This window comes from Lampris incognitus, chromosome 12 (assembly GCF_029633865.1).
Source record: "Lampris incognitus isolate fLamInc1 chromosome 12, fLamInc1.hap2, whole genome shotgun sequence".
Classification (NCBI taxonomy): Eukaryota; Metazoa; Chordata; class Actinopteri; order Lampriformes; family Lampridae; genus Lampris; species Lampris incognitus.
Window position 1 is genome coordinate 2,714,088 of NC_079222.1, and position 16,827 is coordinate 2,730,914.

General features: G+C 42.5%; 1 protein-coding gene across 1 annotated transcript in view; it reads right to left on the reverse strand.

Moving 5' to 3' along the window:
- Positions 1 to 4,086, reverse strand: part of phf24 (PHD finger protein 24) — a 43,783-nt gene extending 39,697 nt beyond the window's left edge. The window contains exon 1 of the mRNA XM_056290696.1: positions 3,658 to 4,086. Coding sequence (XP_056146671.1) covers positions 3,658 to 4,086 — 429 coding nt within the window. The remainder of the gene's footprint in view (positions 1 to 3,657) is intronic.
- Positions 4,087 to 16,827: the final 12,741 nt, after the last annotated feature.

Sequence of the window (16,827 nt, forward strand, 5' to 3'; positions counted from 1 at the left end):
ACGGGGATCGCAGGTTCGAATCCCCGCGTTACCTCCCGCTTGTTCGGGCGTCCTTACAGACTTAACTGGCCGTGTCTGTGGGTGGGAAGCTGGATGTGAGTATGTGTCCTGGTCGCTGCACTAGCGCCTCCTCTGGTCGGTTGGGGCACCTGTTAAGGAGGGAGGGGGAACTGGGGGGAATAGCGTGATCCTCCCACGCGCTGCGTCCCCCTGGTGAAACTCCTCACTGTCAGGTGAAAAGAAGCAGCTGGTGACTCCACATGTATGGGAGGAGGCATGTGGTAGTCTGCAGATCAGCAGAGGGGATGGAGCAGAGACCGGGATGGCTCGGGAGAGTGGGGTGATTGGCCAGGTACAACTGGGGAGAAAAGGGGGGCGGTGTATATATGTGTGTGTGTGTGTGTGTGTGTGTGTGTGTGTGTGTGTGTGTGTGTGTGTGTGTGTGTGTGTTAAGCCATCACAGGACATGAAAAAGCCTCATTAACCAGCCACAAATTAATCCAACATCTTTTGCGTATTTCTGGTGCTGGAGTCTCCTCTCAGACCAGTCGCAGGTCTGAGAGGAGACTCCAGCCGGTTCCTATAGCAGGCCGCCTCTGAGTTGTCCGGGAGGGAAAGCGCTGCCGTCGGTAACCAGAGAAACCCGGACAGGCTCCGGTGCGTAGTCATCCAGCGGTGCCCTCAACAACAACAGTACACTCAACGTGTATACAGCGCCGTGTGGTCCGAGAGGAAACACAAGCTCTGGAAAGACACAAAGCTGCTGTGTGTATTTGTGGGTGGCTGTGTGTATTTGTGGGTGGTTGTGTGTATTTGTGTGTGGCTGTGTGTATTTGTGGGTGGTTGTGTGTATTTGTGTGTGGCTGTGTGTATTTGTGTGTGGCTGTGTGTATTTGTGTGTGGCTGTGTGTATTTGTGGGTGGCTGTGTGTATTTGTGGGTGGTAAACAGGCTTTCTGAGTTCTCTCCCCCCCCGTGTTTAATTATTACTTAAAAGTGTTCACCACTGGCTGCGGCTAATTTGTCTGGACCAGCAGCCAGATAAATATCTGACCACGGAGTTGTTCAGCCAGGTAACGTCTGTTCAGCGATAACACTACTACTGAGTAACTCATACCACGTTACTTTATAACACTACTAGTGAGTAACTCATACCACGTTACTTTCTAACACTACTAGTGAGTAACTCATACCATGTTACTTTATACCACTACTAGTGAGTAACTCATACCATGTTACTTTATAACACTACTACTGAGTAACGAACACCACGTTACTTTATAACACTACTAGTGAGTAACTCATACCATGTTACTTTATACCACTACTAGTGAGTAGCTCATACCATGTTACTTTATACCACTACTAGTGGGTAACTTATGCCACGTTACTTTATAACACTACTAGTGAGTAGCTCATACCATGTTACTTTATAACACTACTACTGAGTAACGAACACCACGTTACTTTATACCACTACTAGTGAGTAACTCAACCACGTTACTTTATAATACTACCAGTGAGTAGCTCATACCATGTTACTTTATACCACTACTAGTGAGTAACGAACACCACGTTACTTTATACCACTACTAGTGAGTAACTCATACCATGTTACTTTATAACACTACTAGTGAGTAACTCATACCATGTTACTTTATAACACTACTACTGAGTAACGAACACCACGTTACTTTATACCACTACTAGTGAGTAACTCAACCACGTTACTTTATACCACTACTAGTGAGTAACTTATGCCACGTTACTTTATAACACTACTAGTGAGTAACTCATACCATCATACTTTATAACACTACTAGTGAGTAACTCATACCACGTTATTTTATAATACTACTAGTGAGTAACTCATACCACGTTACTTTATACCACTACTAGTGAGTTACTCATAACACGTTACTTTATAACACTACTAGTGAGTAACTCATACCACATTACTTTATAATACTACTAGTGAGTAACTCATACCACGTTACTTTATAATACTACTAGTGAGTAGCTCATACCATGTTACTTTATACCACTACTAGTGAGTAATTTATGCCACGTTACTTTATAACACTACTAGTGAGTAACTCATACCACATTACTTTATAACACTACTAATGAGTAACTCATACCACGTTACTTTATAATACTACTAGTGAGTAGCTCATACCATGTTACTTTATAATACTACTAGTGAGTAACTCATACCACGTTACTTTATAATACTACTAGTGAGTAACTCATACCACGTTACTTTATACCACTACTAGTGAGTAACTCATACCACGTTACTTTATACCATTACTAGTGAGTAACTCATACCACATCATTTTATAATACTACTAGTGAGTACCTAATATGATGTTAATTTCTAACACTACTAGTGAGTAACTCATACCACGTCACTTCATACCACTACTAGTGAGTAACTCATACCACGTTACTTTATACCACTACTAGTGAGTAACTCATACCACGTTACTTTATACCACTACTAGTGAGTAACTCATACCACGTTATTTTATAATACTACTAGTGAGTACCTAATATCACGTTAATTTCTAACACTACTAGTGAGTAACTCATACCACGTTACTTCATACCACTACTAGCGAGTAACTCATACCACGTTACTTCATACCACTACTAGTGAGTAACTCATACCACGTTACTTTATACCACTACTAGTGAGTAACTCATACCACGTTATTTTATAATACTACTAGTGAGTACCTAATATCACGTTAATTTCTAACACTACTAGTGAGTAACTCACACCACGTTAATTTCTAACACTACTAGTGAGTAACTCACACCACGTTACTTGACAACACCACTAGTGAGTAACTAACACCACGTTACTTGATAACACCACTAGTGAGTAACTAACACCACGTTACTTTGTGTCGACAAATCTGAACTATCCTTTAAAACAACCAAGGCGGTCATTTTGACCGTTTTGGATTTTCAAAGTTTAATAACTTTGTGGGGGGGAAAGTTACAGAACTGCCGCTCACTGAATGCTCCTAAACTGCATTTATTTACATTACAATGAGTTTCAGATCAATTGCACAAAAGAAGTTATGATCTACCTAAAACGACCATGTGCAGTCACCGTGACCGTCTCGTAATTTGCGTGTGATGGTGTGCGTCATGTCAGTATTGATGACGTGTGTTGTCGCGTCATTTCTTTTGTGAAATTCGTTGCTGTGTCCTAGAAACACACTAGCGCCCTCCAGTGCAGAGACATAGTCTACACTTGATGTGTGATGATGTCCAACATGTGTGGTTACAGACGCCGCTACAGACGCACCATGACCAGCACCGAGGCGCTGCAGGATTTACAGACGTTGGACAGCGGCCATTTTACATTGTTTAAAAATAGTATTAAAGTTGTTAAAATGTTAATTTTGGTGTCAGTTAGTTTCTTAACAGACATACTAACATATGTAATGCATTAATATCTCAACGGGGTATTTATCTTGACACGATATAGAGTTTAAACCGGCGGTCATATTGACCGCTCATGGTCGTTTTAGGTAGGAGTGAAATCCTGGTCATTAGAAATGTTACTGCATGAAACTGATTCCACCAACTCACTTGTCGCCAGCGCTCCACAGGTCGAGAGTGATTGTGAACCATTGCATACCTGCTCTCTCTGGCTCAGCTCTATCTCGACAGGCTGGTCATCGTCGGCATCCCTCTTGGGTCGCACAAAGGTGGGAGGGGTTAGCTGATGGCTCTTGTCCAGATCTTCAGGTTCGACTCCTTTCCCGTCTCTCAGCCTCGACCAGGCCTCCTGGTTGACCTTGCACTCATCCTTGGTTGCTGTTGCCGGGGTTTGCTGGGAGGTGGAGGGACCTGCAGCATCGTGTGCCTCCCCCTGTTCCATCTCCTCACCGCTCTTCTTGCTCAGACCGGCTGAGGTCTCGGTAGGCCCCTCCCCATCCTCTGCCAACCCCTCCGCTTGGACGGCCATGGCGGCTCGATCTTTCAGCCCTTGCTGGAAGGCGGAGACGACAGCGTTGCATTTCTGCACCTTCTCCACCTGCTGCTTCTTTGACATGAGCACTCCCATGGCTAGAAAGAGATGGAAGAGACGGGAAAAGGAGGAGGAGAAGGGTTAGCTGTGAGGACCCCCATCACATGTCAGCAGAACCCTGTTTTCATCGGTACAGTCTGGCTCAAGGTAAACAATCGGCCTAAAAACTTTACTTTTTCATTGTCATTATCAAAAAGTAGTGTGAGCTTCAAACTTTGGAATTTATTGTCTGTGGATGTTCTCATTCATCCAGGTTGTCATGGTTATCCAAAGGAGATTAATCAAGTGCAACTGGACTTGGTATATATCCGTGAAGACATTTCGCCTCTCATCCAAGAGGCTTCCTCAGTTCGTGCCTTTCTGACTGGACCAAGCTAGTCTGACTGGCTGCTGATGAGACTCAGAATTTATCCTCTAGGAGTCGTTGTCAGAGCTATAGATGTCCATGGCTCTTTGTGTCCCGATGTTTACCATAGATATGAGAGGCCAAACATCGGTACACAAAAGAGCCACTCATATCTATGGCTCTGTTAGCAATGGGCGTTGGTAAACATCGGATCACAAAGAGCCACGCATATCTATAGCTCTGACAACGACTCCTAGAGGATGAATTCTGAGTCTCATCAGCAGCCAGTCAGACTAGCTTGGTCTAGTCAGAAAGGTTTGGAATTTATTCTTTTTTCCCCTTTTTCTTCCTAATTGTATCCGGCCAATTACCCCACCCTACCGGTCTCTGCTCCACCCCCTCTGCTGACCCGGGGAGGGCTGCAGACTACCACATGCCTCCTCCGGTACATCTGGAGTCACCAGCCGCTTCTTCTCACCTGACAGTGAGGAGTTTCACCAGGGGGACGCAGCACGTGGGAAGATCCCGCTATTCCCTCCAGTTCCCTCTCCCCCCCGAACAGGCGCCCCGACCGACCAGAGGAGGCGCTAGTGCAGCGACCAGGACACATACCTGCATCCGGCTTCCCAACCGCAGACACGGCCAATTGTGTCTGTAGGGACGCCCGACCAAGCCGGAGGGAACACGAGGAATCGAACCGCCGATCCCCTTGTTGGTGGGCAACGGAATAGACCGCCACGTCACCCAGACGCCCCTCTCATGATACATTTAACCAAAAAAGGAAGCACTTCACACGGCCCCTTGAAGAAGAAAATCTATTCCTTTGCTTATGTATGGGGGCAAGACACTTATCAACCCCCTCCAATTTGTCTACTTTACATCATCGGGGGCACTAAAGACAATGACACCCACGTGATGAAGGTGACACACCTTAAGTCCAGCCCAGTAGACCAGTAGTCTATCAAATTATAAACTCATTATTTAAAACAGGTGGTCTCAATGCTAATGAGCCTCTCTGCCCCTCCACGCCCACCGAGGAGCTTTTCTCCTCCAGCTTTCCGAGTCCAGCTCATCGTCCCTTAACACATCAGTCCTGACAGACCCACGAAACCGGAGTCAAATTCCATGTTTATGCAAACCTACATGGCCAGTAAACCTGATTCTGACTCTGACTCTGGTATTCATGCATCGTCTGGTATGAGAATTTTTATATTTTTGCATAATCAGATATAAACGTTGGGTACAAAGTAAGAAAATATGCCCATAACCCTGAAAAAGGGGTTGGTATAATTTACAACAGGACTGATGCCATCAGAATTGGGTGTGGCAGGCCCTGAAGGTGTAAGAACCATCTCTACTTTCAGGCTACATCTGATTTTGTTCCCACTCATACTATTATGGATAATAAAATGTTGTGCAAGAAAAAGAAACATCTTTATTCAGCCCTATCCCGTCTGTGGCTTTGCCAAATTTCAATATATCCATATTCATCATGACTTGCATTTAGGAGAGAATAGTATTCATTCATTCATTCATTCATTCATCAGCCACTTCCCCTGGGTCGGGTCACGGTGGCAGCAAGCTAAGTAGGGCACTCCAGACCTCCCTCTCCCCAGCAACGCCCTCCAGCTCCTCCTGGGGGATCCCAAGGGGTTCCCAGGCCAGGTTGGACATGTAGTCCCTCCAGCGAGTTCTGGGTCTAGCCCGGGGTCTCCTCCCAGTTGGCCATGCCCGGAAAACCTCCAAAGGAAGGCGCCCAGGAGACATCCTGATCAGATGCCCATAGACATCTGACTGGGAGGTAGGTGTGAGTAGACAGAGAGAAGAGCACTAAATACTAAATGCCAGAGATTTAAGATTTGACACTAAATCTTCCAAACCACAAAACAATAGACGCTGAGAAGGTCCAGAAGATCCTCATGTCACCACCATATTATCATGACACCTCACAGAGATGACTAGATGCATTTTCAGTTCTAACTCTTAAAAACTGATCATCCCTTTCTACAGACTTCCATGCCAAGACTCCTTCACATACAGTAAAAGGAATGTCTCATATTTCTAACAAAAGTCAAGAGCCCAAACCCATATATCCAGCTAGAAAATCCTGCAAGATTTCCAGATCTTCTTTTAATCTACTTCCACTGATGTCAGGCCTCACCCCGTCCTTCTCTTCACAGAAGTCAGATTCTGCCTCCTCCCCCTCCTTTCTAGTCCCATTACTCCACACCTAGAGATGTCCTTTCCCTCCTCCAGTCTATATCCACAGATGACAGGTCCCTCCCCTGACCTACTATATCTGACAATGTCAGGTTCCTCCTACAAACGCCCATAAATATTAAGTTCCTTCCTCACACGAGTAAAAGAGTTTCCATGTCCCTCCGCCCGACATTCAGAGCCACCAAGCATCATGTTTCCATGCTTTTCAGTCTCCAAAGATTTCAGGTCCTCTGTTTGATCTCTATCCCGAGTCGGCACATCCAGTTTAGAAAGCACATCTGCCACTTTCCAACAGTGCATATGCATCTCATTTAACGTCATACCAGAAATGGAATAAAATAAATGTCATCAAACTCAGTTGCAGTGCATACGCTGCAATGAGTTCTCATGAAGGTCTCAAATGGATCCCACCTACCATTAGGAGGACAGATTGTGATATAAATTAACAATTCATGCACACACATGCCAGAAAACAACCCCCATTCAAACTAAGATATCTGTCTGTATCTCATCTCATCTCATCCTCAGCAGCTTCTCCGGGGTCGGGTCGCGGTGGCAGCAAGCTAAGTAGGGCACTCCAGACGTCCCTCTCCCCAGCAGCGCCCTCCAGCTCCTCCTGGGGGAACCCAAGGCGTTCCCAGGCCAGATTGGACATGTAGTCCCTCCAGCAAGTTCTGGGTCTACCCCGGGGTCTCCTCCCAGTTGGACGTGCCTGGTAAACCCCCAAAGGAAGGCCCCAGGAGGCATCCTGATCAGATGCCTGAACCACCTCAACTGGCTCCTTTCGACGTGAAGGAGCAGCGGCTCTACTCCGAGCTCCCTCCGGATCTCTGAGCTCCTCACCCTATCTCTAAGGCTGAGCCCAGACACCCTACTGAGGACACTCATTTCAGCCGCTTGTATCCACGATCTCACCCTTTCAGTCACCACCCAAAGCTCATGACCATAGGTGAGGGTTGGAAGGAAGATTGACAGGTAAATTGAGAGCTTTGCTTTCCGGCTCAGCTCCCTCTTCACCACAACGGTCCGGTACAACGTCCACATTACTGCTGATTAACATAATAAATTAACAATTCATGCACACACACGATTGGAAAAAAAACAGACCCCATACAAACTAACATATATATATCTCTCAATCAGCTTCTCAGCAGAACTGACCGTTTCATGAATGCCACCATTGAAACTAGAACCACTCACTCAGAGAAGTCCTGCAGGTCGCTTGTGTAAAATCTCCAACATCACACCAACACTGGGATCGCAGGTCCTTACATCAACCATTTTTACACCATTTCCTTACACTGAAGGACACTGTTAAAGCCATGGTATCTGGTAAAACCATCTGTAAGACATGCTCAAACTGGATCACTCTCTGGAGTGGCCATGTTTGAGCTCTTGCGAAACTGGATGCACTAAAAATCATTTTTGCTTTTGCTAAAATTAGCAGCACCAAGTCACGGGGCTCCTCACCTGTTGTCTTCTCTGAGGCATCCATGTTGTTCATGTCATAATCACGTGACCAGCAACTAGTCGATGTCGAGCTTAAAGTGTCATCACAGAGCAGTAAAGTCGACAAGTCAACGAGTCGACTAGTCTGTGCAACCCCTAATGGACACACAAGACTCACTCTTTTATTACAGCATGTCAGCGTTACAAACTGCCAACCCACGCATGTATTTGCATTATATTTGCTATCCTTTTAAGTGAGACTTGGTTATCGTCCAAACAGAAGCTGCCCACCACAGGCGGGAGCTGGTGGACTTGCATCTGTTGCATCAGTGAGGGGTTTGGATTGCGTCACCTGATTTATAACAACCTTTTCATGCTCTCTCTCTCTCTCTCTCTGTGACAACACTACTAATCTAGAGCTCTAGAAGATTTAGGTTTAATTCAAGTTCACTGAAATCTCTGGTCTGCTAAGGATGGCAGCACCAAAATGGAAAGGCATGTGAAATGGAAGAACAGTTAAGAAGCAGAAGATTGAAAGAGAATTTTTAAATCCCTTGATGGATTAATGAAGGATTAATGAATTGATGAACATTAGAAATAACGATTCATTCAAAAAGAATAATATGGTTTGAGTTCTTACATCTGATATAGAGAGCTTCTAGTTGCAAATAACCTTTCATAGCAGCAGTTGGTGGTAAATGTTTAATTCTTCAATTAATTGTTCAGATGATTTTCCACTTCTTCTTTTTTTCCACTTCTTTTTTTTCTGTTCAATTCGTTTTCACTGTTTTCTTTGACACTGTTAAACATCAAAACAGCTTCAATTTCACACAAAAAACAAAAGTGGTTTTAAGATGTTAGGCCTCTCTCTCTACTCATCTTCTAAGTCACTTTTTGACAGAGGTGGGAGTATGTCACACATGGTCAAGTCACAAGCAAGTCTGAAGTCTTACCTTCAAGTCACAAGCAAGTCTCGAGTCTTACCTTCAAGTCACAAGCAAGTCTCAAGTCTTAACCTTCAAGTCACAAGCAAGTCTCAAGTCTTAACCTTCAAGTCACAAGCAAGTCTCAAGTCTTACCTTCAAGTCACAAGCAAGTCTCAAGTCTTAACCTTCAAGTCACAAGCAAGTCTCAAGTCTTACCTTCAAGTCACAAGCAAGTCTAAAGTCTTAACCTTCAAGTCTCAAACAAGACCCAAGTCTTACCTTCAAGTCACAAGCAAGTCTCAAGTCTTACCTTCAAGTCACAAGCAAGTCTCAAGTCTTAACCTTCAAGTCACAAGCAAGCCTCAAGTCTTACCTTCAAGTCACAAGCAAGTCTCAAGTCTTAACCTTCAAGTCACAAGCAAGTCTCAAGTCTTAACCTTCAAGTCTCAAACAAGACCCAAGTCTTACCTTCAAGTCACAAGCAAGTCTCAAGTCTTAACCTTCAAGTCTCAAACGAGTCCCAAGTCATTTTGTTTACACTCCAGCAAGACAAATCATGTCATTGCTCAGGTCAAGCAAGTCACAAGTCGAGTCACCATGAAAGAAGCGCTTAAAAAAGAGAGAGGGGTACAATGGCAAGCCATGTCATGAGAAAACGGCACTTGTTATTTAGTTAGATACTTAGTTAGTTTTGTTTGTTTGTTTGTTTGTTTGTTTGTTTGTTTGTTTGTTTGTTTGTTTGTTTGTCTCTACAACTACGGACGGGTATGGTGAGGGTTTTATTATTAGCAATTGATACTGCTTTTCAATACCAATACTTATCAATACTCTTGAGTGCAAAATATCTGTTGTTAAAGAAAATCATCAGTACTAATTTTGCATTAGTTTGGGCAAAAAAAATATTTAACAAAATAGTTTTGTAAATGAAATGAAATAGATCCGTTTCCTCAGACAAAACGTGGCGATGGGACCAGTTGATGTAGATACTGTAAATGTCTGGTAGTTGTTGATACTTGAGAACTTCCTGTTTCTGTTGGTTTTCACTAATTTAATGGGGATATGACTGTAATGTAGTGTGTGTCCCCAATCACTAGTTATTGCTACCTTTGTGAGCTGCAGGTATGTTTTTTCTTTTCAACCTCCTTCCTAAAACTATAGGCGGCATCAGCTTACACTACTGACATTCTCAAATCACTTGTTGCATTAAAACAGACATACTACATGATAGCATATAATGTTGGTATGCTATTTCATCTCTACGCATTTTGTCATTTTTCCTTTAATTAGGTCTTCCACTGACAGTTTTCAACATAGAGGACAGGGTCTTGATGCTGCTCAATAATCCAGATATGAAAATCACAGGAGGTTGAATCAGTTCATCTGCACACAACCTTTACTGACAGAAACGTTTCATCATCATCTAAGTGACCGCTTCAGTTTTTAGCTCTTTTATAATGTTATATGTCATTCTGAACTCTGTTCTTCATTTCATTTCACTTCTTCTGTAAACTTCTCTGTGACCTTATTTGGAAAAGTGCTGTACAAATAAAGATTATCATGATGTAATCATATTATTAATTTTCACAAAAAGTTCTTTTGTCTGAAGTCATGGACACTGCTCATCAGTTCATCTCTGTTGTTGTTGTTGAATTTATGATAGGTTTTTTTTTTTTTGAGTGGGCTTTCACCAGGAGCAGTGCCCACGTATTGTGCTGGCTTCAGCTTTATGGCATACATACGTATCGATGGTGCTCAGCAGTTGAGTGGACAAAGAAGCCCGATGTGTTATTGTGCTCATTTGTTTTATTTTTTACTATTTTCTATTTGTTTTTTCATTTTAGTTAATGTCATCTTTATTTGGTGTGGACTCTATGGGAGCAAGTAGTGCAAGTCTTACCTTTTGTTCTGTTCCTCTCATTTTTCACCAATTCGTCATGTTATTATAAAAAAATTTATTTAAATGTTTACTATTAAGAGGTATGATAATCAGTAAAAGTTGAAGTAGAAGTAGTAGTATTAGTATGTGAAAAGTGTAGTAGTGAAATTAGTTCTAGAAAAAGCAGTAGCATTAGCATTAGCATCAGTGCTATGTCTAGACACAGAGGGCGATAGAGAGAGAAAAACAAAAAGAGAGAAGGGGAAAGACAGAAATAGAAGAAGGATCGTTGTAGAAGACTACTGGCTACTGTTATGGCACCATGAAGTGCAAGAGTAAAATATGATGTGAGAAAAGGAAGCAAGGCTGGACGTGATATTCATAATTTATGCCACCATTCAATGAGGAAAAATGTGTGTGTGTGTGTGTATGTGTGTGCGTGCTAATGTGTGTGTCAGTGTGTATGTGTACATGCATGCAACAGCTACATGTCCAACACTAGAGTCCAATAACACATGATCGATCACCATCAACTGGCAGATCTCAGCTGGCTGTGGATTTCACTACAAGTCCTCCAACCCATACAGCCACATAGGTCGTATACCCTCTAATACGACCCATGGGAGCGTTTCCTAGGAGATATGCCACAGATACTTTTCGCCTCTGTGCATTGTGGGTTTTTAAAACAATTTGAGAACAACAGAATATGTAGTCAGTGCATTTTTGGAGAAGGGTCCGTCTGCGGCCTGCAAGGAAGGGGCGTAACTTGTAGGGGTGTAAGTTGTAGCAGGAGGTGTAACTTGTACTTTTCTAATCACACCAAGAACGGAGAATTCATCCAGAAGGTGGCGGTAATGCACCGTAAATTGTTTGCTAACCGCCAAAGAAGAAGATGCCGCGGGACGTTTTATTCAGGAGGTTAAACAATTAGTTAAAAGTCATTCTGGAGAGCCATAATATAAAAAATAATTTCATTTGTATGACACGGCAACAGAGAACATACTGTATCAAACGCGGAACGGTCATTCATACTTGCAACCATTGTTGTTGTCTTCCATCAAAGCCCTTTTCTGCTCCCGTTAAGAAGCTTCCTGTCGGCGCTTGATCTACTCGCCCTGCTCGGGGTCCTGCGACTACAGATGACGTCATTACTTCGTGCATTATGACTGGCTAGGGGCTTGGGTAGCGCCTAGTTCACTTTAGGAACAGCGGGAAACAGTAGATTGACATAAAACGCAGCTCGGGCTTTCGGCCGTCGCACCTTTACTAACCAACTCTGTGTCAACGTGGATTGTAACAAACACACAGCTAAATAACTATAAAGCTAGCAACATAATCCGTGACGTCACATGTAGTCGAAGGACCCCGAGTCGATATTGTGCGGTTGACGCTAGATCCAATGGGGTGTAGGCACGGACGTAGCCGTGATTGGCTGTTGCGGCCGTGATTGGCTGTTGCGTCGGCCAATAGACAGCACGGAACCTCGAAGCTCACTGACTTGAAACAAACGATGCGCACTGAAACATTTAGCTAGCTAGCTTACAACTTACAACCTTAACGTTGCCAGATCGTACTGAAACCCTACCGCTATTGCTATCGCTATCGCTAGCTAACTAACGTTAACTTAATTCGCCCCAACTATTGCTCTGTCTGTCGGTCTGGCAGTCAGTGCGCTTCGAGGTTCCGCGCTGTCTATTGGCCGACGCAACAGCCAATCACGGCTACTTCCGTGCCTACACCCCGTTGGCTCTAGCATCAACCATGTTGTACCCGAGCAGAAATGGAACCCACACCGGAAGTGGGTGGTGGGCGCGGACTCTAGTGGTGACGTTACTTGTGGTGGGCGCGGATTTGAGTGGTGACGTTACTATCAAAGCGGGCGTGGATTGTACTAAGTGGGCGTGGTTTGTACTAAGTGGGCGTGGATTGTACTAAGTGGGCGTGGATTGTAGTCTTCTGCGGGACGCAGATGGATAGCATAGGCGTTTTTGTGTTGTTTCGCTGTCTAGTATAGTAACTAAGACTGCTATTGGCAGCACGACCGCTAGAGGTCGCTTAACTTTAAAACGTAACTATAGGTCGTAATAAACTGCTTGTACAAACGACCTACGGGGTCGTTTTTTGGTGGTGAACAGCGTTATATCCCCATTTACGCCAAAGGGTATGATTTTAAGATTATAACTGCACCAAGGGGCCATGGGGGAAAGAGTTTGTTGTGGTTATCACAACTAAAACCTTTTCATATTTCAGCATGTTTCTGAAGCCCTGTTTGACTATTTGACATTTTACTTTTGCAACTTATAGGTATGATCAGTGTGAGGGATAATATGTTGGTGGAAACAGTGGCGACTAGTTAAAGTCCTTCATGCCAAGTTGACTTTCCTTTAAAACGACATAAAGTTGTTGAGTGATATTTTTGATGGGCTTCCTCCCTTCAAACATACACGTTGCAAGTAGGGGTGCGGGGGAATAGCGCCCCCCTCCCCCATCGCCCTATTGACAGCTTCCCTTTACCGCACCAAATGTTGTTGGGTTTTTTTCAATAAAGCTTTGGTGCTTAAATTTGTCTGACTTTCATTTCTGTCTTTCTGTCTTCTGTCAACACAAATGCATTCATAGCCTTGTCAGAAAATATGAGCCTGGTTCCTGGATATGAAAATGAACCACAGAACCAGGACCAGGACCAGGACCACACACACAACACTACAAACCCAGAAAGCAAACACAACACGCAGAACCTCTAGTTCTCCTCTTCACTGAGAGTGAGACCAGCCGTGATGGCGCTGGAGGAAAGTAGTGCCTTGGACTCGGGATGACGACATAGTGCTCGCATGGGACCTGTGTCTTGCTCTCAGATGCAGTCTCATCCATCCACATAAGTGCTTGTGAGAAATTCAATCATGTTTATCTGGAGTGAAATGGGAGTCATTCTCTCCGTCTGCCTCCGGGGCCACTCTAATGGCCTCCCAGGCCTCGTGAGCTCTCAGCTGCTCCTCCTTCCTCCTGCTTTATTAGCTGTAGACGTGCACCGAAGGGTTTCCATCGTACCCAGATAATGTTGTGTCGTACAGAAACCGGCATAATCCTCCAGGCGGTTTACCTTCAGAACAACTGCATGGACACGGAACTGGTGAAACAGCCTGCAAATAAACTGGACAGTCAGTCCGCAGGGTGAGAAGGGAAACACGCAGCAGACCGCGTGGCATCTTGTGGGACGTGTCAGCAGCTACGCCGCTCGCTGCGTTTCGCTCCACCCAGTCTCACGGCCCACGTGCCCATCGCAGCTCCTGTGTATCATCAAGATTCAAACATGTGTTTGTGACATAAATGTTATGTGCGTATCTATGTGTAACCATAACCTGCCTTCACCTCTTAATCATCGCCCCCTGCTGGCACGGCACCTTCACACACGCGTGTGCTCCTCACGCCTGGGCGAGGCAAACCGTGACACTGACACGCTGGACCGGCTGGCGTATGACACGCTTAGGCGTGATACCGGGTAGTGGCGACCCCCAACGGGAGCAGCTGAAAGTAGTAGTAGTAGTAGTACTAGTAGTAGTAGTAGTAGTAGTAGCAATGTTTACACAAAAAATGGAGTAATTATATATAGGGGTATCAAAATTGTATTTCATTTCATTATTATTTCTGCCACTCATGGTGATGCACAGCTCCAGACAGAAACAAGCAATTCATGATCAAACACAAATCAAGTTACACATTCCCATGATTGAAAAGGAGCAGGGAGAAGAACAATCTTATTTTACCTGCCCCTTACTCAAACCTAAATACACAACAACCTACATGGTCTGTCAGTCAGTTACTCAACAACCAACACTTACAGCAACATGGGAAATGAAAAAGCCATACACAATAATTCACCATTAACTGAAAACCCATTCCCTGGCAACGCCATATTGTCCAATTATTCTTTCCTTACACATTTTCTTGAAGTGAACGTTATTTATACAACCCTTTAGATCATTCTCTAAAGAATTCCACAGTTTGATGCCACATACTGAAATACACACCTGCTTTAAAGGAGTACTGCATACTGGTGTTTACATTTACATTTCCTTCTGTGGTCCTCGTCCTCTGAACTAAAAACAAATACTTTTTGTAGATCTTCTGGTAATACTCTGCTTCTTGCCCTGTACATAACTAACAATGTCTGTAACTCAACTAAATCTTTAAGTTTCATCAGCCCTGACGGAATGAACAGTCCGCTGGTTTGTTCTCTTGGATCCACTTTCTGGATCATTCTTGCTGCTCTTCTCTGTCATATAACCAGTGGCTTCATGCTGCTCGTGTACGTGTTGCCCCACACCTCCATACAGTAACTGAGATGTGGCAAAACAAGTGAACAGTACAGAATTCACGTTACCTTGTAAACTAACACGACCTTTGCTTTGTTCAAAATAGAAATATTCTTAGACACCTTTGTTTTTACATATGCTACATGAGATTTGTTTTTACATATGCTACATGAGATTTGTTTTTACATATGCTACATGAGATTTGTTTTTACAAATGCTATATGAGATTTGTTTTTACAAATGCTATATGAGATTTGTTTTTACATATGCTATGTGAGATTTGTTTTTACATATGCTATGTGAGATTTGTTTTTACAAATGCTATATGAGATTTGTTTTTACAAATGCTATATGAGATTTGTTTTTACAAATGCTATATGAGATTTGTTTTTACATATGTTATGTGAGATTTGTTTTTACATATGCTATATGAGATTTGTTTTTACAAATGCTATATGAGATTTGTTTTTACATATGCTACATGAGATTTGTTTTTACATATGCTATATGAGATTTGTTTTTTAATATGCTATATGAGATTTGTTTTTACATATGCTATATGAGATTTGTTTTTACATATGCTACATGAGATTTGTTTTTACATATGCTATATGAGATTTGTTTTTACATATGCTATATGAGATTTGTTTTTACATATGCTATATGAGATTTGTTTTTACATATGCTACATGAGATTTGTTTTTACATATGCTACATGAGATTTGTTTTTACATATGCTATATGAGATTTGTTTTTACAAATGCTATATGAGATTTGTTTTTACATATGCTATATGAGATTTGTTTTTACAAATGCTATATGAGATTTGTTTTTACATATGCTACTTGAGATTTGTTTTTACAAATGCTATATGAGATTTGTTTTTACATATGCTATATGAGATTTGTTTTTACAAATGCTATATGAGATTTGTTTTTACATATGCTATATGAGATTTGTTTTTACAAATGCTATATGAGATTTGTTTTTAGATATGCTATATGAGATTTGTTTTTACAAATGCTATATGAGATTTGTTTTTACATATGCTATATGAGATTTGTTTTTAAATATGCTATATGAGATTTCCATGTCAGTTTGTCATCCATTATTACACCCAAACATCTCAACCCAGACACTCTTTCAATATCAACTCCGTCTGTAGACAGTAAAACATTTTCATCCTTTTTCTGTTTAGCAAAAACCATAAACTAAGTTTTGCTCAAATTTAATTGATAGCTTATTTTCATCAAACCATCTTTTTCAGTTTGACCATTTCCTTTACAATGCTTTCTGCTAAACGTTTTAAGTCATCTCCTGAGCTAAAGAAATGAGTTTTATCTGCAAACAAAACAAACTGCAGTATCTTTGACACTTCACATATGTCATTGATATATAAAATGAAAAGTTTCGGCCCCAACACCGAGCCTTGTGGGACTCCACATTCAATCTTCATGCCCTCCGATGTATTGCCAGCAAGCTGTACAAATTGTTTTCTGTTATCTAGATAACTGCTTAACCAATTTAGAACTACTCCTCTCACACCATATGTATGTAATTTAGCAATTAATATGCTATGATCTATTGTGTCGAATGCTTTTTTTAAATCAATAAATACACCTATTGTGTATTTCTTACATTCTATTG